This window comes from Macaca nemestrina, chromosome 13, assembly GCF_043159975.1.
Source record: "Macaca nemestrina isolate mMacNem1 chromosome 13, mMacNem.hap1, whole genome shotgun sequence".
Classification (NCBI taxonomy): Eukaryota; Metazoa; Chordata; class Mammalia; order Primates; family Cercopithecidae; genus Macaca; species Macaca nemestrina.
In genome coordinates, this window is record NC_092137.1 from 29,025,066 (window position 1) to 29,047,449 (window position 22,384).

Genomic DNA, 22,384 nt, shown 5'->3' on the forward strand with positions numbered 1-22,384 from the left:
CTGACTGTGTCTAAAACTCAACCCTTGAACGCTCACCTCACAAAACCTCCTGTCTCCCCAGGGGACCCACTCAGCTCCAGCCTTCCAGTGGCTCAGGTCAACCATCTCGGGCATCCTTGGCTCCTCTCTTCCTCTCTTGCCCTGCACCTCATATATCAGTGAAGAAAGTGAGCTGCACCTTAGAATCATGTTCAGAATCTGCCCACCCCACCACCCCCCATCGCCGTCCAAGCCCCGCCACCTCTTGACTGGATGTTCAGCTGCCTCCTAACCACTCTTCCTGCTTCCAGTGTGAGGCTAGCTGCAGACTCTTCCTGCTTCCAGGGTGAGGCTAGCTGCAGACTCTTCCTGCTTCCAGGGTGAGGCTAGCTGCAGACTCTTCCTGTGCAGCAGTTGGCATGAGCCTCAGAGAAATGGAAGTCAGAACGTTCTGTGGATGTGGAAGATGTTATCATTGGGAAGGGTGAAGGGAACACAAGAAGTCTTGGTTCTATTTTGACAACTTACAAGTTGTTCTTGTGTCTTAAATGATTTCAAAATAAAAAATTATAAAAAACAACACTTAGAGACAGCCCCCAACAGTGGAAGTCAGATCATGTCACTCCTCTGCTCAAAACCTTAAACGGCTTCCTGTGTCCTTCAGAGGAGAAGCCCAGTCCTTTCCTTGACCCATGTGATGTGGATCCCGCCCAGTCTTGTGTCCTGTCACTTCTCGGACTCAGAGAGCTCAGCCAGTGTCCACCCCCCGACTGTCCCCAACCAGCCAAGCACACCTGGCCTCAGAGCTTTTGCACTCACTCCCTCTGCTTTGAACACTTCTAGAAATCTGTGGGGCTGGTCTCCTTCCTTTATTTCTGTCTCCACTTAAGCTTCACCTCCTCGGGGAGTCCCTCAGGACCTTCTAGGCTAAAAGCCACTGTCATCTCTGTCTCTTTTCTTTCAGCACATGCTGCCTGATATCAGCATTCGGCCTGTTTATTGTCTCTCCCCTACACCTCGAAGCTCTTAAGGTGCAAGGATTTGTCTTTTTTCTACACTTCCAGGACAGCAATGGGCACACAGGAGACATATTTTTGATGACTGAATGTTGGTGATTGAATGATTGGAGGTTAATAGAGTTTGCCTTGACCTTGTGCCAGATCCAAGTCACCATCTCCAAGTCTGCCCAGGAGAAGATGCGGCTGAAGCAGATGAAGGAGATGGAGCTGCTCCGGAGGCCGGAGGAGCCCAGGACAGAGCGGAAGCTCACTCCCCAGGGCCTGGGCTCCCGGAGAGCCTTCATGAAGGAAGGTACTGGGTGCCTGGTGTGGGATTTGCTCAGACTGGGGGAGCTGAGTCCACTCTCTCGTAGCCTGCTGATGGGCTCATTTTCTTTTTCAAAGTTTTTATTATTATTTATGTATTTATTTAGAGATGGGGCCTCGCTCTGTGGCCCAGGCTAAAGGGCGGTGACACAATCACAGCTCACCCCAGCCTCAAACTCTTGGGCTCAAGGGATCCTCCCGCCTCAGCCTCCCAGGTAGTGGGAAATATAGACATGTGCTACCATGCCTGGCTAATTTCTTTTACATTTTCTGTAGAGATGGGCATCTCCCTTTGTTGCCTAGGCTGGTCTTGAACTCCTAGCCTCAAGCCATCCTCCTACCTCAGCCTCCCAACATGTTGGGGGTACTGGCATGAGCTACCGTGGCCAGCCATGGGCCCATTTGCAAAGGAGGACATTGAGGCCAGGGGAAAATAGACCTGCTTAGTCCTAGGACTTTCTCTGTGTCCACAGGCCTCCTTCCCCTCCGAGGCAGCGGGACCCTGTCTGTGCCCACTAGGCTGAGTGGCCCACGCAGAAACGATGTCAGCGTTATCCTGAGGAAGCAGGCCAGCCGGACCTCCCTGCCCAGCATTCCCGTCAGCCAGCAGGAGCCCCGCTTTGTCCGCCACGCCTCAGGTGGGCAGGCCCAACTGGCAGGCACATGTATCCCTCTGCCTATGCTGCCTCGGGATGCCCTGAGGCATGGCAAAGGTGACCTCGGCGGTTTTGCTTCCGCCCCTTGTCCATGTTAGACCAGGAGGCAGTCTGGGGTGGTGGCTGCCTTGCCAGAGAGAGAAACAGTGTCAGGGACTCATCATTGTCTACAGGCTGGGCTGGGGACCCAGGATATCACAACTGGAGTTGTGATGTGCCCAGCCTGTGTGACATGTCCTGGAGGAGTGACCAGTGCACCAGGGCCAAAGACACTAGACAACAGCCCCCAAGGAAGCAGCTGAGAACAGCAGAAACAGGATGAGAGGATTGGGGAAGACCTCAGTTTCTTTCCTGTTGCTTCGTAAAATGTCAGGGCTGGACAGCACTGGCTACAGACGGGAATCAGAGGGTCCAGAGCTTCTACCAGGGCACCTCAGGAATCATGCCTGGGACATGGGGACATTCTGTCCCCATTCTACCAGGGGAGTTTCTATTTTGCCTCTTTTTTTTTTTTTTTGTATACTGGGCATTCATGTGAGATTTCATTTGGAAAGATTTTGCTAGTGAAAAAAACTTAAAAACAGTCAGCTTGGTTCAGAGTTTCTTTAAGTGTGGGATGTGATGGTAAATGATCATAGACTAGAGCATAGACTAGATCATAGACATATAATTTCCATGCTATAAATAATGCCAGCTCACCTCCCTTTTCAATTCTCTTTCTATCCTTTCAATTGTCTTAAGTAGAAAGTCTGAATTTGGTGCCAGTCTTTAGCACCTCTCTTTTTATTTTTATTATTTTTTATAAAGAAAAGAGGTTTTATTGGTTCGTAGTTCCACAGGCTATACAGGAACCATAGTCGCTTCTGTTGCTGAGGAGGCCTCAGGAAACTTACAATCATGGTCGCACCTGTCTTTTTAAACAAGGAGATTCTCTTTCAGGCTCAAAGACAGAAGCTGCCTGCACATTCTTCAGCTAGAGTTTTTAACAATGTTTTACTTTCATTGTAAATATTTATCGTATTCTATGACAATGTTAGTTTATGGTAGTGACAGAAAGTTCCCTTTAGAGTTAAATTCTTTAGGATTTGAAATTCTTTTGTGATTTGAAGAAAAGTACAATGTAAATGAAAGGGCAGGCTATTGAAAGATATGGCAAACATCATGAAAGTGGTAATTGAATGATATGATTGATCCTGAGAACTATTGATCTATATAACCCAACCCACTCTTTTTTTTTTTTTCTTCAAGACAGAGTCTCACTCTGTCGCCCAGGCTGGAGTGCAGTGGTGTGATCTCTGCTCACGGCAACCTCCGCCTCCTGGGTTCAAGTGATCTTGCCTCAGCCTCCTGAGTAGCTGGGACTTCAGGTGCATGCCACCATGGCCCAATTAATTTTTGTATTTTAGTAGAGATGGGGTTTCACCATATTGGCCAGGCTGGTCTCGAACTTTTGACCTCAAGTGATTCGCCCACCTCAGCCTCCCAAAGTGCTGGGATTACAGGTATGAGCCACCATGCCTGGCCAACCCACTCATTTTACAGCAGCAGAACTGAGACCTAGTGATGTAAAGGCCACCCAAGGTCACTCAAGGTCATGGTGCCTGGTAGTACCACCATCTAAAGATCACTAGACTGAGACTTTGGCTAGTGATGCTTGACCGAGGATAATCTGTTGTCCCTCTTTATTTGAACTGTTTATATTTGGCAGGTGAGCAGGTAGGCAGAAATAAAATCAAGTAGGTTAGGTTGTTGGAGTTAGGAAAAAAAGGCCAACATTCTCCTCTTACAACCATCCTGGAAGCTTCATTCGAATCCTCCTCATCTTCCTCTCTCCTCACAGTGAATGAAGAATCCCTTAACTTGCTTTATAGTTTGGGTTTTTAGTCTGGCTGGAAATGATAGTATTTCAGGATTGTACACCTGCTTGTCCTCCTGATTCTCCTAATATGTCCTGTGAGGGTGTTGGAAATAAGAGCTAGGAGTCACAAAGAAAATGAGCACTCAAATAAAGGATTTCCGCAGCGAGGCAAATTTACTTCTGCAGAAGGCTGCTGCTCATTCTTCTGGTGTGCGAGAGCACACCCAACAAAGGAGGGAAGCGGTTTTTATCCCGAACGCAGTCAGTCCCTACTACTGTGTCCGGTCCCCATTGGCTGGGGTCAGACGGCACAATCTAAGCTGATCCCGACTGGCTACTTCACATGGGGGTGGGGTGGGGGTGGGGCTCCAGCAGCAGGAAGAGCAGTTTTGGAACTAAGGACGTCAAATAAGGATCAGATGTGGGTTGTTACAGATTGGGAACGGGTGTGGGTTACAGATTGGGAATGGTTGGAAAGTTGTTTACCGTAACTAGGGGCAAGGAGGCAAGGAAGTTAAGCTTTGAAAATAGAGGACAGGTGGGAACTTTGAAGAGGAACTCACTGTTTCCAACAAGGAGCTGGCCATTCTTGGGAGACTGGGTTGGTTTAGGTGAGCTCAGCTCAGGATCTGTTCAATTTCTTCTGTTTTGTGTGTGAAAAATAGAAATGACTGAACCAGAAGGCACAAATATGAACCTGACAGGAAAGCTGTCAGACATAGGGCAAAGGGGGAGGCCACACAAGCCCTCAAGACACTGGAGGCTGGAGGCCCCCTGCCAATGCCTTTTGTGGGTTTGTTTTTAAGTCCAGTGGATGCTAAATGCCCCTGCAGGGTGTGGGGAAGGCGGGGAAGGGGGGGCAGCGGGGCAGGAGGCTGGATTGCTCTCTCCAGAAGACCGAGCCTCATTTTGAGAGCGTTGCAGACAGCATGTCATTCATGTCCGTGCTGCCCAGGGAAGGACGGGGAGGTTGGATGTTACCGTCTGCCTTTCAGAGAGTGACTGAAAGAACTGATTAAGAGACCGTTCCACTTGCCAAGGGCAGTGCTGAAAAGAGAGTCCAAGAGTGAGGGCTTTGTGTCTCTACTTTTTTTTTTTTTTTTTTTTTTTTTAATCCCTGAGACTGAATCTCATTCTGTTGCCCAGGATGGAGTGCAGTGACATGATCTCGGCTCACTGCAATCTACGCTTCCCGAATTCAAGCGATTCTCCTGCCTCAGCCTCCCAAGTATTTGGGATTACAGGCGTGTACCACTATGCCCAGTTAAGTTTTGTATTTTTAGTAGAGACAGGGTTTCACTATGTTGGGCAGGCTGGTGTTGAACTCCTAACCTCAGCTGATCCGCCCGCCTCGGCCTCCCAAAGTGCTAGGATTACAGATGTGAGCTACTGTGCCCGGCTGTGCCTCCACATTCAGTAAAGGGCTTCTTCTCCACTCAGACTTGCCCAGTACCTCCAGATGTACTGTGATGAAAATCATCCTGGTGGAGGTGAAGCTCAGAAGAAAACTTGCCAGGAAGGAAGATGTGGTAGTGAGAGCTCTGGACTGGGAAGGGAACCTTCTTGTCCTGGTTGTGCTGACAGAGGAGCTGAGGGGCTGTGGAGTGTCCCCCACCCTCTCTGGGCCTCTGAGACCTCAACTGTGTGATCAGGGCATTTGGCTAGACAGAGGCCCTGTAAGATTCCTTCCTGTCCTAGGAGTTTCTGATTCCAGCATCTGTCCGCAGGGCAGGAGAGCCTAGGAAACATGACAACCTGCTTGTTGTAGGTTGCTGCGTGTGTGGCTGCATCTGGACCGTGTGGGTGCCAGTTAGCTACATTGCCTTCCTCCAGCCATCTGCTCTTGGACCCTTCCCTGCTCGTGGGCAACCTCACAAAAGGCTGGATAGCAGGAGGGAAGGAGGAGGCGCTGACCACATGGGCCTCTGGTTGGGGATGAGGTTAGACTGCCACCAAAGTGAGTAGGGAGATCATTCATTGATGGCTGAGGGGGCCCCACTCCACCACAGATGGGGCAGGTTTGGAGGTGTCCCCTTGGCTGGGGGGGTTTTGTCCCATGACATCACGTGGCTTATCACAAGTCTGTTTATAAGAATCACATTGGCAAGGGCAGGAAGGGGAAAAGTCAGTCAAAGGTAGAGTGAGGGGGTCTTCATGGCTCCTGGGGAGGGAAGCCCAGGCGCTGGGTTCTTAGCCTCACCAGGCACTTCCCCTTGTACACCCTCCCTGTTAGGTGGGCTCAGGGTGGTGGCATGGCCTCCCAAGGTGAGCGGTGGCAGGAGCGGCCACTCAGGCTCTTGCCTGTCCTGCTGTGTGAAGCCTGCTGTTTCTTTCCTGTGAATGCAGCTAACTCATTACCTGCGGTGCTCACATTGGGTTCTCCTGAATGGGAAGAAGAGGAGGAGATGGATCTTAGAGGCTGTAAGGAGTTGAGGCCTTTCTCGAACCCGGAGCTGGGGCTGATGGATGCACTCCAGTGCCTCAACAGCAGTGACTGGTGAGGAGATGCCTCCGCCATGTGCTGTGTTCCGGCCAGAAGCAGGGGCTGTTGCAGAATAGCTTCTGCCCCTCAACTTCCCTCCTCTCCCACTCTGGGGTTGCAGCACCACGGAGGGTAAAAGCCAGTTTGGAGGGAGGACTGTGTGCATGCATGTAGATATGCGTGTGTTTATGTGCATGTGTGCATGACTGTGAGGTGCTCCTGGCTTCATGGGTGTGCCCTGGGACCCTCCAAGCAGCCTATGCATGGCTCTGTGATGTCTGTGATGTGCCAAAGCCAGGCATGGCAAGGATGCATTTGATTCTACACCGTGGGGCCCAGGAAAGGCCGCAACCCTTTATTTCTCTGAATGAAATTGAATCTGCTCCAAGCGCTCCTCCCACTGTGGGAACACAGGACCGTGGTCATGAGCAAAGCAATGCCTCAGGCTCCAGAACATTTGTGAGGAGCCCTCCCTGCCTTTAGTCCTCCCTGTTCAAGTGCCTTTTATTGAAGGTGTTGGCTTTGCGTCGAGGACCCAGATAGGTCCTGGGGGTGGGCTTCCATACAGCACTGTCAGAGCTGAGGGCTGGCCAGGGGCCACATAAAACTGGCTTTTACTGAGTGGTTAGGATTCCAGGCCAGGGTGTTACCCCAGGAAACTCTACTCTGAGGCCATGCAATGGCACCCTGCTGTGGGTGAGGGTGGACCGTGATGCTGTGTGATGTGGGGCCCCTAGTCTGCAGAGGGGTGGGGCTCCTTCCTCCCCACCGCCTGCAACAGGGCCTGGCCTTGCTTCTCAGGCAGATGAAGCAGAAGGGCCTGGTGAGCATCCAGCGCCTGGCAGCCTGTCACTCAGAGGTCCTCACCGGGAGGCTGCACGATGTGTGCTTGGCGGTGACTGGGGAGGTGAGGCCCCCCAGCCTGTGTGCTGTGCATTTGGCCCCACCGCGGCTGCTCGATGCAATCCGCTAGCAGCTGTGGAGGGGCTGTGGCTCCAGGAACATGGGGATCCCTGCCTATTTCTCAGCCTTCAGCCACTGAGGTAGGAGGTAGCCACCCATTTCTCAGTTTGGAAAACAAGCCTGGGGTTTCCTTATTTGTAATCTTTGGGAATGGAAACAATTAGAATCCCACGTGCCCACGTGTTGGCCTGCATGGTCCTCTGTACTGAAAATGCCTAAGGAGGGATGGAGTGTCCTGGGCCAGATCCCCAACTCCAGGGCAGTGGCAATGTTTCCCAAAGCCTTTCTTTCATGGCTCTGGAGCTTGGTCTAGCTGGGTCCAGAGAGGCAGGAGGCTGCATTTGGTCTCACGTGGAGGCTGTGCCCTGCTCTGGGAGCGGGGGGCTCCAGTGGGGGTCAGGGGATGAATACGAAGGACGCTGTTTTGTTGACACACGAGGGCCTGGGCTGTGTTGGGAGCATCTGCCTTCCTGCATGTGGCCTGGAGTCTCTGTTTCCTTTGCAAAGTGAGGCATCCAGGAAAAATAGTTACGTTCTCCCAGGTTAATTAGAGCCTCAGTCAGCACTACTGGGCTTCTCATGGTACCTACTTCTCATTTGGTAGTTGCAAAGATAAAATCAGACATTCTTTGTAAAAGTGCTTTGAAGACAGAGTGTACACATTTCCTATGGTCATGATGATGACGGGATTAATAATTGAGATGATAATGAAATGGGACAGTTTTGCTCAGAGCGGCTGCAGGGTTTTCGTTTCCAGCGTGGCAAGACCTAGGTCAGGGGAAGGGTGGGGGTGGAGGAAGAGGGTGGTGCAGGGCCCATTCTCCGTGCGTCCTAGAGCCCTTGGCAGGGTCCAGCACCCTGGAGGGCCCCTCTCCTCTCTCCAAGGTCACCAACCTGCGGTCCAAGGTGTCTTGCCTGGCCATCACCACCTTGGGAGACCTCTTCCAGGCCTTGAAGAAGAATATGGACCAGGAGGCCGAGGAGATTGCCCGCTGCTTGCTGCAGAAGATGGGGGACACCAGCGAGTTCATCCGGAGAGCAGCTGGCCAGTCCCTGAGGGCCATGGTGGAGAATGTGACCCTTGCCCGCTCCCTGGTGGTCCTCACCTCGGCGGGTGTCTAGTATGTGGCTGCCTGTTGTCTGAGGGGCGGGGGAGGTCAGGGAGGGTAAGGCAAGGGGAGAGGCCCTGGGATGTGAAAGAAGGGTCCAGGGAGGGAGGGAAGCAGGCGAGTGAGGCTGCAGGGGGTCCCTCGGGATGCTAGAGGCCGGGGTGATGGGTCAGAGGTTCAGAGTGAAGAAGGGGCCCACCTCAGACTTCACAGCAGGTGCCTTCCACTTAGCTAGGGGAGGAAGAAGACCCCTGCTTCCCTGTGCCGGGCACCAGGCTTCTCTCCCACTTTTCATCGGCCGGGCCGGGGTAATGCAGGGAGCTCTGGCTGGAACAGGAAGGGGCTGTTGCACTCCAAGGCTGGGGAGCACACCATGGCTGTGGGAGCACCCCGGGAGACAGGGCTGCCGAGGCAGCCTGAGCGTGGGCCCTGGAGCTCCTGCCACCCGCAGGAGCAGTGTTGCTTTCTGATGAAATGTGGGCCAGTGAGAAAGGCGCAAAGTTTCATTTTTCAGCTTGCCTCACTGGATCTGCTCCTGGGGAGGGGAAGGTATTGGGCTCCTGTTGGAGCTTTTCTGCAGATTTGTTTTCCCTGTCATTAAAACCCCACACTAAAGGCAAAACCAAAAGCATTTCCTAAGCCGCTTCTCCCACAGAGCAAAAGGCTTCTCCACCCCATACGTGGATCATTGCACCGATGCATGAGGTTTCTTAGTAGCCCCGGGGGCCTGTTGGACCAGCTGGGAGACCTTTAGTAACTGCACCATAGCATATTGCAAAGGGTGAGATCCTGCCCAGCCACATCACCTGGTTCACATCCTGATTGTCACTTCACTTCTCTGAGTCTCAGTTGACTCATCTGTAAAATGGGGATAATAATGGTGTCTACCTTATGAGGTTGTTATGAGAAGGAATTGAATTGACTCATGAAAGCACACTTAGAATGGTGCCTGCCGGTACCTGCATTCACTGAGTGCTTACTGTGTCTATAATTAACTTAGGAGAAATGAATTGCATTTTTTTTTCTGGATGCCTCCCTTTGGCTCAGCTTCCTCACCTGCAGAATGATGATGATAATAGTAGCTAATGAGGTGGATGTGAGATAATGGATAAAAGGTGCTGGCATGGAGGGACAGGCAATTGATCACTGTCAACAAGAACCAGGGTCACGGCTTTTGCATCTGAGTCCACTGGGATCTTGCTGAAGTGCAGATTCTGGTTCAGATGCCAGTGCTGCTGGTCCAAGGACCAAGCTGAGTAGGGAGAGCTCTGATGTCCCCCGCTGTGTTCCACTGGGGTGGGACTGTACGGGACAAAAGGGTCAGTGCTTTCTGATGGAGTATGAACAGAGAGGCCCTTTGAAAGAGGTGCTGTTCTGACAGGTTTCTCTTATAGAGCTCAGGTGCCACTTGTTATGGTCACCAACTCACCCATGAATCCCTCGTCTCCCTCCTCTCTCAGTTCAGTTCAGCAAACATGCATTAAGCTCCTGCTGAGCGCCAGGGATGTGTCAGGCACCAGCAGGGCAGTGGGGTTGCCACAGAGGGGGAATCAGAACTCCAGCCAGGACACCAGGTAGGGCAAGGCCAAGGGCCTGGGATCAGAGAAGGCAACCAGCCAGCCCTGAGGGGCCTGGAGCACGCAGCTCAGCTTTCCTGGGATCCTGCAGAGGGACAGGCAGGTGGGTGGAAGCTATGTCCTTTCCTTTTAGCTCTTGTCCCATCCCTTCCGTCAAGCCAAGCCCATTCAGCAAGGAGCCCTGACTCCCTGCCTCCACTTTCTTGCCTTCCATTTCCCTTCTGTCCATTGAGTGTTGCTCTTGTTTCTACCTCACCCCAGCACCGTTCTCTGTAAGACCATTCAGGCCTTTTATTTCTGGAGATACTTAATGATCACTCTTTTTGTCATTATGGATACAGCAGTGAAAAAGAAAAATGAAGCCCCTGTTGTTTTGGAGTTACTTCCTAGTCCAGAGAGACAGAAACCTGGTCCCCGCCCACAGGGAGCTGGCAGCCTGATGTGGGCCCAAAGGGTGCAACTGTCCTTCCCCGGGGACAAAGACAGCTACCTTGGGCAGTGGTTGTGACGTCTAATTCTGCCTGTGGGGCTGGGGAAGGAAGGAAGAGGGGACGTTGGTTAGGTAGGACTTTTCTAGGTGGAGGGAAGATGGAGAAGAGTATTTAGAAAAAGGAAGGTTATGTGTGCAGGAAGCTCCCTGGAACAGGAGGCATACGGTGTATTGGGGAACATCGTGTAGCTTCATGTCGGTTTCCTTCCCTCTCCTGTTGTTGCTGTCACCCTGTTAGTAGAAAGTGAGTGCTCTTTCCTCAAAGATTCCCCTCAGCCCACATGGGGACAGGTAGTTTTGGAGCCCCTGGCTGGCATGAAGCATGGGTCTGCAATGGTAGATCCACGTTTGCCAGCCTGGGGACTCCCACACCACTATCCTGAGACTGACCCCGGGGCCATGATTTCCTTTCAGCCACCGGAGCCCCTTGGTCCGGAAATATGCAGCCGAGCACCTGTCAGCTGTGCTGGAGCAGATCGGTGCTGAGAAGCTTCTCTCGGGCTCCAGAGACAGCACAGACATGTTGGTGCACAACCTGGTGAGGCTGGCCCAGGACTCCAACCAGGACACCAGGTAGGATAGGGCCAGGGGCCTGGGGGCAGAGAAGGCAACCAACCAGCCAGCCCTGAGGGGCCTGGAGCACACAGCTCAGCTTCCCTGGGATCTTTTGGAGGGACAGGCAGGTGGGCGGAAGCTGTGTCCTTTCCTTTTTTTTTTTTTTTTTTTTGAGACGGAGTCTCGCTCTGCCGCCCAGGCTGGAGTGCAGTGGCCGGATCTCAGCTCACTGCAAGCTCCGCCTCCCGGGTTCACGCCATTCTCCTGCCTCAGCCTCCCGAGTAGTTGGGACTACAGGCGCCCGCCACCGCGCCCGGCTAATTTTTTGTATTTTTTAGTAGAGACGGGGTTTCACCGTGTTAGCCAGGATGGTCTCGATCTCCTGACCTCGTGATCCGCCCGTCTCGGCCTCCCAAAGTGCTGGGATTACAGGCTTGAGCCACCGCGCCCGGCTCCTTTCCTTTTAGCTCTTGTCCCATCCCTTCCGTCAAGCCAAGCCCATCCAGGGAGGGGTCCTGACTCCCTGCCTCCACTTTCTGGTCTTCCATTTCCCCTCTACCCATTGAGTGTTGCTCTTGTTTCTACCTCACCCCAGCACCGTTCTCTGTAAGACCATTCAGGCCTTTTTTTCTGGAGATATTTAAGGATCACTCTTTTTGTTATTATGGACACAGCAGTGAATAAGAAAAATGTAGCCCCTGTTGTTTGGGAGTTACTTTCTAGTTGAGGGAGACAGATAATAAATAAATAATTATAGTAATTTTAGATACATATCAGGTATATAAAGAAAAAATAGGCCGGATGTGGTTGCTCATACCTGTTAATCCCAGCACTTTGGGAGGCCAAGGCAGGAGGATTGCTTGAGGCCAGGAGTTTGAGACCAGCCTGGGTAACATAGTGAGATCCTGTCTCTACTTAAAAAAAAAAAATCCTAGGGGTAGTGTTGCACACATATAGTCCCAGCTACTGAGGGGCTGAGGTGGGAGGATCTCTTGAGCCCAGGAGGTAGAGGCTGCAATGCAATGGTGTTAGGCTGGGGGCTGCTTTAGATTGAGGGTTTGGAGAGCCTTTTTTAAGAATGACATTTGAGTTGAGAGCTGAATGGCTACATGGAGCCAGCTCTTTGAGAATCAGGCAAAGGAAATGTCACAAATGGATGGGAACAAGCTTGGGGTCCAAGGGTGGGGACGGCCAGCCTGGTGGAGCACAGTGAGTGAGCGGTGGGGTGAGGGTGGGCAGCAGGCCCAGGTCAGGGACATTCTCTTAGGCGAAGGTCAGAAGTTGGGATTTTGGGTGGTGTGTGATTGGAAGTCACTGGAGAGTTTTCTTAGTGGAAGTATGAGGAGGTGTTAGGGGATTTTAAGCAGGAGAGTGAGAGGATCTGGTTGACTGTCTTCAAAAGCCAGGGCTGGGGCTCAGTTCCTCACACTCCTCAGTTCAGGGCTTATTACTACCACATCCATTTAGATGAGTGTGTAGGTCTCCACCCCTCACTCCATCCCCGCCCCGACTGGAGACCGTGTGGCACCTGTCGGGGCTTCAGAGGCCGTGCCCACTCTGGATGGCTGAGCTCCAGGCCAGGCATTCTTGTAGGGTACCCATGTCTGAGGGTGCTCCCTGAGGGATGTAGTGCCTGCAGTTCTCCTGTTCTTCCCTGCTGCAAACAATGCTGCGTGGCACCTCCTCGGACGTGCCCAGGAGCAGGACTGTGGGTCAGGCGCACGTGTGCACCAGCAGCCCCGCCCTGCCTGAGGTCCGCATCTGCCTCCCTCCTGCCCAGCCTCTCAACGTGTGGCAATTTCTGGATTTCTAATTTTTATCCATCTAATGGGTAAAAATGACAGCTCATCATCGTTTTAGAGTGCTTTGCCCCCCACTTATTAATAATGAGTTTGAGTATTTCTTTACACGCATGCTAGCCTTTATGATTTAAAAAAAGGCTCTCTGGCTGCTGCAGGACTGGTAGTGAGAGAGAAAGGCAGGAGGAACAGCAGATGATGGCTGCCCCACGGTCCAGGCAAGAGGGGCTGGAGGCTCAGACTGGAGGGTGGTGAGTGGTTTTGGGTGTATTTTGAAGACAGAGCCGACAGGATGCAGGTGGTAAGGGTTTCAAAGACGAACTGAAGATGCTCTTAGGTTTTTACCTTGAACAGTGGCGAATAATAGTGCCGTTTGCTGAAATGAGGAATCTCAGTGGAGAAGTGGAAGGTTTTGCTTACTCCTGCAAGAATGGCCATAATCAAAAAACCAAAGAAATAATAGATGTTGGCGTGGATGTGGTGAAAGGGAAGACTTCTACCCTGCCGGTGGGAATGTAAACTAGTACAGCCACTATGGAAAATAGTGTGGAGATTCCTTAAAGAACTAAAGGTAGAACTACCATTCGATCCTGCAGTCCCACTGCTGGGTATCTACTGGGTATCATTATACAAAAAAGATACTTGTACATGCGTGTTTATAGTAGCACAATTCTCAGTTGCAAAAATGTGAAAACAGCCGAAAGGCCACATCATCAATCAACGAGTGGATAAAGAAACTGTGATATGTATGTATGTATATGTGTGTATATATATGCACACACAGAATGGAATACTACTCAGCCATAAATAAGAATGAATTAACGGCATTTGCAGCGACCTGGATAAGATCGGAGACTATTACTCTAAATGAAATAACTCAGGAATGGAAAACTAAACATTGTATGTTGTCACTCATAAGTGGGAGCTAAGCTATGAGGATGCAAAGGCATAAGAATGACATAATGGACTTTAGGGACTCAGGAGGAACGAGTGGGAAGGGGTTGAGGGATGAAAGACTGCAAATTGGGTGCAGTGTACACTGCTCAGGTGATGGGTGCACCAAAATCTCACAAATCACCACTAAAGAACTTATGTAACCAACCACCACCTGTTCCCCAATAACCTTATGGAAATAAAAAATTAAAACAAAAACAACAAAAACAAGCAAACAAAACATTGCCTGGCCAGGCACAGTGGCTTACATCTGTAATCCCAGCACTTTGGGAGCCCAAGGCAGGTGGATCTCTTAAGGCCAGGAGTTTGAGGTCAGCCTGGGCAACACAGTGAAATCCTGTCTCTACAAAAAATACCAAAATATTAGCTGGGCATGGTAGCATGTGCCTGTGGTCCTAGCTACATGAGAGGCTGAGATAAGAGGCCAGGAGGCAGTGGTTGCAGTGAGCTGAAATAGGGCCATTACACTCCAGATTGGGCAACAGAGTGAGACCCTGTCTCAAAAAAAAAAAAACAAAAAAAACACATAAATCACATTGCCATTAAACTTGGGGCAAATGCTTTGAAGGGTCACTTTAAGGGGACTGGAGGAATGGGATGAAATGTTTATAAACAACCATCCTTTGTGTAGCATCTCCTAGAGCATCTACTATATAATAAAGTGTTGTGTAACTGCCATACAACATAAAAAAAAAAAGACGTAGAAGGTTTTGGTTTGTTTGTTGGTTTTAAATGTTGTTAGAGGGATGGAAATCAAGGTCTAAAGTCTCTCCAGATCTGCTCCTCTCCATTCTGACCTCTCCCCACACTAGATGGTGGTGACTACGTTTCCTTTTCCTTCCTAGAACTCTGTCTTTCCCGGTTTCCATGGCACTGTACTCTGGGTATTCTCCTTGTCCCTCTGTGACCATTCTGCCCCTGACTGCCAGCTGAGTGTAGGTGCTGCCAAGGTGTCTTTAGTCCTCATCTCCCTCTCCTGACTTTCACTTCTGGTGGCTCCAGCCACCAGCAAAGTTGGAGGCTTCTCAATTCTTGCCCTCCAGTCCAGACGCTTCTTCAAGCATCAGTCCCCTATTTCTTTTTTTTTTTCTTTTTTTTTTTTGAGACGGAGTCTCGCTCTGTCACCCAGGCTGGAGTGCAGTGGCCGGATCTCAGCTCACTGCAAGCTCCGCCTCCCGGGTTTACGCCATTCTCCTGCCTCAGCCTCCTGAGTAGCTGGGACTACAGGCGCCTGCCACCTCGCCCGGCTAAGTTTTTGTATTTTTAGTAGAGACGGGGTTTCACTGTGTTAGCCAGGATGGTCTCGATCTCCTGACCTCGTGATCCGCCCGTCTCGGCCTCCCAAAGTGCTGGGATTACAGGCTTGAGCCACCGCGCCCGGCCAGTCCCCTATTTCTAAAGCCTCCATGGGACCCACCACCTGATGTCCTACTGCCATCTCCAGTGCTGAGTGTCCCTAAATGAACTCATTGCCTCCTCTCCAAGTCTGCTTCTCTGTGTTCTCTCTATCATTAAAAGTGACTGTTATTTACTGAGCCACCCAAGAGGCAAAATGGGGACTCTCATACTTCACTGATTTCAAGACACACATCCTTCCCTGATTTTAAGATCTTTAAAATTGGCATGTATCTTACAATGACAGGCATTTCACAGTTGCTGTTGGGTTTCAGTTGGGCTAGGCAGTGATTATGACATAGGCATTTTTGTTGTTTTAAGAGATGGGGTCTTGCCACGTTGCCCAGGTCGGAGTGCAGTGGCTACTCACAGGTGTGACCATTGCACACTACAGCCTTGAACTCCTGGGCTCATGTAATCCTCCTGACTCAGCCTCCCAAGTAGCTGAGACAAGGCATGCACCACTGTGCCCAGTTTATGATGTAGTTATACTATCTGCACCTTCACAAACTTAGTCATTGTCGCTCAGAGTATTATTTTCTGAATTAAGTTTTCCATTGTAGGAACCACACTATGAGCTTTTCTTTGTAAACTTTTAAATCTATTTTCAGAAGTGATTCTCCAGGATGCTCTCTGGAGAATCATTGAGTTTAATCTGTTTAAAGTTTCTTAGGAATATTACACTATTATTTGCAATTGAAATGAATCATCATTGTATATGAGAAAAGGCATGGCAACATCAGTGGATATCCATTAGATATCAATGAAGCAAACTCTCACTGTGGAAGGAATGACCAACTCCCACATTTTTTTGCAAAGCAATCACTAAGAACTTTACCTGAACTAAGGAAGAAAAATACCGACAAGCAATGCTATCTTCTGTTTCTGAGACAGCACATAGAAAGATTGCCTTCTCACATGGGTCAGTGTCATTGGAGGCTGCGGAAATCACCAGTTTTTATTTTTCTGATTTTCCTTAGTGGAAAATAAAGTAAGGGCGCCTTTTACAATTAATGGAGTCTTAGGTTTGAATGAAATATGATTTATGATTTTTAGATGCTTCCTGCTTCACTTCCAGCCAGCTACCAAATCCTGTAGTTTCCATCTTCTCAGCAGCTCTTGGATTGGACTGTGCTTCCTTATCCTCACTGTACTGCCTGATTTCAGGCCTGCACAATCTTTTGCCTGGACTATTATGGTGGCCTCCTAATAAGTCTCCTCGCCCCTAGCCTTGTCTCCACCGATCCGTCGTCTGCACTGCTGCTAGAGACATTTTGACTAATGTACAAATTGAATCATTCTTCAGCTTTCTATTGCATGCAAACTGAGGTAGTCTTAACTCCTTCATGTCTCCCTAAACAGGGTCCTGTGTTCTCCTCTGGCCTGTCTGCTTCCTGTGTCCAACTCCTGCTCACTATTCTCCAACATATCCCCCCTGCTGACATGTCACACTGTGTTATAGACCTAAATAACCCTTTTCCTCCAATGTACCCCAAATCCCACCCCATTTGTGAACTCCTAGTTATCTGTTGAGCCCCAACACAAAGGTCACCTCTTCTATGAAGCCCTCCTTGATTCCCTCACCTGCCACCACTGTTCATCAGGTAGATTAACTACTCCCTCCTATATTGTCCCACTTTACCCTTTCTCAGACTTCTAAATGTTCCATATAAGAACAAAATTGAGTACACTTTGGTATAGCCATTCAACGGAATATTTTGTAGCCATTAAAAAGGATGTTTATGGAGAGTTTTAAGGGACTTGGGAAGATGATTAATGAATGATAAAGTGAAAAAGCTGAATACAACTTGTATATACATTCTGATGTCAACTAAAGTAAATGCCACAGAAAAAAGACTATAGGAAAATATGTGAAAATTTAATAGTGATTTTCTCTTGGTAATGGGATTATGGATGATGTTTATTTTATTAATCTATTTTTTAACTGGGTAGGGATTGCTTTCGTAATTAGAAAAAGTATTAAAAACTCTCTTTAATTAGGAAGATTATGTAAAGCTGTAAAGCAAATTTATTATGCATTTCCGAGCTGTTTCTTTATCTTACTGTCTCTCCTGTGGCAGATTTTATGGCCGGAAGATGGTGAATATCTTGATGGCGAACACTAAGTTTGATGCATTTCTGAAGCAATCTCTCCCACCTTACGACTTGAAGAAGGTCATGGCAGCCATTAAACAGCGGGTGAGTTGTGGGGCATGAGTGGGTCATGGCCTTTTGGGGGTGGGGGCGACAGTGCTGAGCCTGGCAGCCTTCGAGTGGGTCAGGGGAGTGGGGAGTGGATTCCAGAGGTATTGATTTCATCCACTACTCCTGATAGGTGAGATAGATGTGATTTCTGTCCTCTGTGCTCACACCTGGTTCTGCCCCCACACTGCCTATGTTCCTTGAGGCTTCCTGGGCTTCCACACCTTCATCTGTTAACTGGGGATCTTGATTTCTGCCCCAGCTACTTTCAGGGCTCTGGAAGGCTCAACTGTGACATCTGAAGCTCTCCTAGGTGGAAGGGATTATTGCCGTTATGTCTCCACTAGAATGTCTGGCAGTTCCCTGGAGGGCCACTCCTTTTGGCTCATGCTCTGTGTGTATTTTTCAAGGGAATAGAAGATAATGATGAACTTCCCTCTGCCAAAGGCCTCAAGGTGTCGAGGAGTCTGGTGGTGTGTGAGAACGGGCTGCCCATCAAGGAGGGGTATGGCTGCTCCTGTCTCTCTGGGCTTCACATCTAAGACTTCTGACAGAGGTGTCCTGCTTGCCCATGGCCAGGGGTGGCTCTGGGGTGGATACATGGATCTGGGGTACCGCTGACACCTAGTTGGGTCTGCAATACTAATAGATGAATTTGTAGGATGTGTTCCCCCTCAACCCAAATCCCAGGGAGACCAAATCCTGGGCTTGGGAGCATATGCCAGTAGAAGTTGGTTCCTGCAGTCCCAGCTGAATGGGTGAGGTTCCACTAGCATCAGTGGTTGCTCTCTGTGTGAGCTCAGTGCGAGAGCTCTCTGTGTGAGCTCAGTGACAGATCTCTCTGTGTGAGCTCAGTGCGAGATCTCTCTGTGTGAGCTCAGTGACAGATCTCTCTGTGTGAGCTCAGTGCGAGAGCTCTCTGTGTGGGCTCAGTGCGAGAGCTCTCTGTGTGGGCTCAGTGAGAGATCTCTCTGCGTGAGCTCAGTGTTTCCCCGCTCGCTTAGACCAGCAGATCCTTTAACCACCAGAGTGACCAGCCTGGGACTAGTTCAGAGGCCCAGCCTGAACTAAGGCAGATGAGAAGGCATGGACTGAGAGGCTGGGAGGAGGGGGTGTGGGGGTGCTGGGAGCAGTTAGAAACCAAGCAGGAGTCCAGTGGTCACGCCTGTGCTTAAAACTGAAGCCCCTCTGCAATGTCCTGGGCTGATCCCATCTGAACTCCCTAGCAGGGCACCAGGGAAACCCCATGCCCACTTCTTCAAAGGTAACTTCCTGCCCCCTCTCCCACTCTTCCTCTCTCAGCCTGACCAGAGCAGCACCTGGGATAAGCAAAACACAAGAGCAGCTGGTATTCACGCCCCTCCACATCCTCTCTCCCTGCTGTGCCTTTGCTTATCCTAGGCGCCATCTACACCTAGAACATGTCTATTGGTTCTGCAAGATTCAGCTCACCTGTCGCTTTCTCCAGGAAGCTCGACCACTTTGTGCCCCCATGTCCTCAGGGTGACAGGCTGGCCTGTTCGTCATACCTCTGTCAACCCTGTTAATTTATCTATCTCTCATTGTCTGTGAGCTCCTAACGGCAAAGGCTGTGCTCTCATCTCACAGTTCTCAGTGCTCAGCACAGCTCTTGGCTCTCAGTAGACAATGAGTGTGGAATGCAGGAGTGAATCACAGAATGAGGGACAGTGGGCTCTGCTGGATAGGACCGGGGTATAGGGCATGAGCCAATGACCTAGGCTTGGAGCTGAAAGGTAGTAGTTCTGCACAGAGCTGTTCTCATGCTGGCTAGAAGGGGTTAGCGGGCTGTGATGCGCAGATGATCCCAGCGTAAGAAAATGGGACTTTTTACAATGTCCCCAGTCGCTGGGGGAGTGTGAGCAGAGCCTAGCCAGCCATGGCTCAGGATATAGGAGCCAGGTAGAAGGTTGGCCGTGATGACCTCCAAGGTCTTTCCCCGCTCTTACATGAAATGTGCACCAGTTGAAAAGTAATTCCAGCACTTTGGGAGGCCAAGGTGGGTGGATCATGAGGTCAGGAGTTCGAGACCAGCCTGGCCAACATACTGAAACCCTGTCTCTACTAAACATACAGAAATTAGCCGGGCATAGTGACACATGCCTGTAGTCTGAGCTACGTGGGAGGCTGAGGCAGGAGAATCGTTTGAACCCAGGAGGTGGAGGTTGCAGTTAGCCGAGATCGTGCCATTAAGCTCTAGCATGGGCAACAAGAATGAGACTCTGTCTCAAAAATAAAATAAAATAAAAATAAAAAATGTGTACCAGTCATCCTTTTGTGGATAGCCACTCCCTCACTCTGACTTTCCCCATTGCTTACATATCTTCTGAAAAGAGAAAAAGGCAGGAAGAGACAGCCCTGACCCCTGACAAGGGGATGGGGCCCTGGGTAACAAGCTGTAGGTGGAGGGAAGCTGGGGGTGGACTAAGCTGCAGGTGACACTCTCCTCTCTGCCCCACCCGCCTGTAGGAGGTGGCATGGGACCAGAAGTGGGTTCATTCCCCTGGGCTTTTCCCTGGGGGTCAGATGCCATGCTCCTTACCTAGGTTCAGCTCCAATGGCCCAAGGCTGGTGGGGCTGCGCTCCATGCTGCAGGGCAGCGGGGAGATGGTGGAGCAGCTACGGGAGCTGATGCGGCTGCTGGAGGCCAAGGACTTCCGGTCCCGGATGGAAGGCGTGGGGCGTCTCCTGGACTTCTGCAAGGCCAAGCCGGAGCTCGTCGCTGCCCACCTGGTCCAGGTGAGCACCACCTGCTTCTACTCTCCCACCTGTCTCTCCCCTGGGGGGTGCAGCTTGAAGTTTGAAAACTCTGAATGGCGTTGGACATTGTGTCAGACCTCTCGGGGTGTAAGGAGCACTTGCTATGCAGTTGGTCTTTGTAACATGGAGACTACCTGGAATCGGCTGAGTGGGCAAAGGCACCGCCTCTGCCGGCACCTTGGAAATGCTCAGAGATGTCTCTTGTCCTTCTAGCAGATTTACAGCGAGGAGGGTAGGAGGGAGAGGTGGAGGATACTATGGTGAGGCCTTGGGTTGCTTCTGGGGAGCTAGGTGCATCATGTTTGGGGGCAGAGCATGTGGCTGGACAGGTGACTGGGCGGTGATGGCTGGACAGGTGTGTTAGGAGCAGGTACAAGCCCTTCACAGGCTGAACACTCGGGTGGCGCCTGCTTCTTGGTGGAGCGAGGCTGCTGACAGTCACACAGCTGAGCAAAGACACAGCTCAGAGTCAGCAGACCTGGGTTTCCATCCAAGTTTCTTACTAGCTGTGTGATCTCAGGCAAATCACTGAACCTCTTGGAGCCCCAGTTGTTGTTGTTTATGGGAAAGTGGGGGTGGTAACATGTGCTCCATGGGTTGTGGAGATCCTTCAGTAAAAAGGAGATTGCAGAGCAACTAACAAGATGCCCTGGACACTCGGCATGCAATGAGTGCTCAATGCCTGTCGGTTCCTCCCCTCTTGCCCACCCTTTTGAGGAGGCGAGCTCTTTGTTTTTGAGAGTGCTCTGGCATAGGTCGGGGATGCAGGAGGAGTCTCTGCTGAGTTCGCTCAGCTGGGCCGGGTGAGCTCCAAGCTGCCGGCACTGTGAGAGTCCCGCCCAGCCTGGGTTCCCATGGGTACTTGGTTTCTGTTTCCTCAATAGGTCTTTGATGCTTTCACCCCAAGGCTTCAGGATTCCAACAAGAAAGTGAGCCAGTGGGCGCTGGAGTCCCTCGCCAAGATGATCCCCCTCCTCAAAGAGAACTTGCACCCCATGCTGCTCTCCATCATCATCGCTGTTGCAGAGAACCTGAACTCCAAGAACTCGGGGATATATGCTGCTGCTGTGGCTGTGTTGGATGCGATGGTTGAGAGCCTGGGTGAGTGTCCCACCTGGGCCTGTGTGGCTCTGGTCACCATGTCCACCTTCCTGCTTGGAAATCTGCAAGGTGGATAAAGTTTTGGTTGGTTCCCAGGCCAAGTGTTTCACCAGAGGCTGTGTAGGGCAGAGGTGGAAACCAGAGCCTCCAAGGCTCTTGGCTGGTGAGCTTTTCCATGTCACAGCCACCCACACCTCTGGACGACTGGAAGTAGAGGTGATATGGAGATGATCCAGTCCAGCATCCTCATAGACACATGAGGGCAGTGACCCCCCCAGGGCCACAAGGCACCACAGTGAGTGAGTCAGGAGTGCTGAGAAGCTGGGCCGGGGCTTGGTGTGGGGTTTGTTGTGATGGGCAGGGAGGGAAAGTGGAGGGAGGGGAAAGAGGATAGAAGGAAAAAAGGTGGGAGCTATGGAAGAGACATCAGGAAAGGTGAGAGCTTCTCGGTACGACATCTTGCTTCTGGAATGTTAGGGGAAATGTTGGTGCATCTGCTTGTGTTTTCTTATTCCTTTCATGGATGATAGAAGGTGATGTTTGGTGTATCCAGTACGTGGATCAAAGTGCAAATTCCAAACTTTGGGTGTGTGGAGAAAGTAGCACATGAGTGGACTTATGGCCAGCCCAGCATAAGGATGAGCTTTCCCAAACAAGCCTTGCTTCATGGCCTGAAAACTGCCTGTTTGCCTTGTTGCTGTGTGTCCTGATGAGCATAGAGCAACGTCTTGGCTTTAGCATCCAAAGACCATCCTTTAGAGAGGCTGGACACACCTCCTGACACACTTGCTGCCCCCGCCCCCCACACACCTGCTTCCTGGCCCGAGCCCAGCTCCCTGGGGCTGGGACAGCCACCATGTCCTTGGCTGGAGGCTCCAGGAAAAGTTTCAGTTACAAATCAAAGGCCTGGTCAGGTCCCTCTCTGCCTCTTGAGTTCATAAATATTGTCAATTTCCGCTCTTCATCTCAGAGGGAATTTATGATTTGCTGAGTTTGTTGCTGTAGAACAAACAATGTAAATCCAGCTCTAAATTACGGCTTGTTCTCAGCGTTGCTCTGGGTAAGTGAGATTGCTGTTGCCAATAACCAAGGCTCTTGGTAAATCACCATGGGCCTTGGATTTATTGGGAAAACCTGTACCAAGCGAAATAGGCTTTAGCT

At 50.7% G+C, this 22,384-nt stretch overlaps 1 protein-coding gene across 4 annotated transcripts in view; it reads left to right on the forward strand.

Annotated features, from left to right (window-relative positions):
• TOGARAM2 (TOG array regulator of axonemal microtubules 2) overlaps positions 1 to 22,384 on the forward strand; it is a 78,338-nt gene that overhangs the window by 41,708 nt on the left and 14,246 nt on the right. For all 4 annotated transcript variants that reach the window (XM_011737881.2, XM_011737879.2, XM_011737880.2 and 1 more), the window contains 10 exons: positions 1,140 to 1,290; positions 1,778 to 1,942; positions 6,165 to 6,315; positions 7,102 to 7,207; positions 8,149 to 8,384; positions 10,854 to 11,012; positions 17,224 to 17,341; positions 17,755 to 17,849; positions 19,909 to 20,101; positions 21,007 to 21,223. In XM_011737881.2, the coding sequence (XP_011736183.2) occupies positions 1,140 to 1,290; positions 1,778 to 1,942; positions 6,165 to 6,315; positions 7,102 to 7,207; positions 8,149 to 8,384; positions 10,854 to 11,012; positions 17,224 to 17,341; positions 17,755 to 17,849; positions 19,909 to 20,101; positions 21,007 to 21,223 (1,591 nt within the window). The remainder of the gene's footprint in view (positions 1 to 1,139; positions 1,291 to 1,777; positions 1,943 to 6,164; positions 6,316 to 7,101; positions 7,208 to 8,148; positions 8,385 to 10,853; positions 11,013 to 17,223; positions 17,342 to 17,754; positions 17,850 to 19,908; positions 20,102 to 21,006; positions 21,224 to 22,384) is intronic.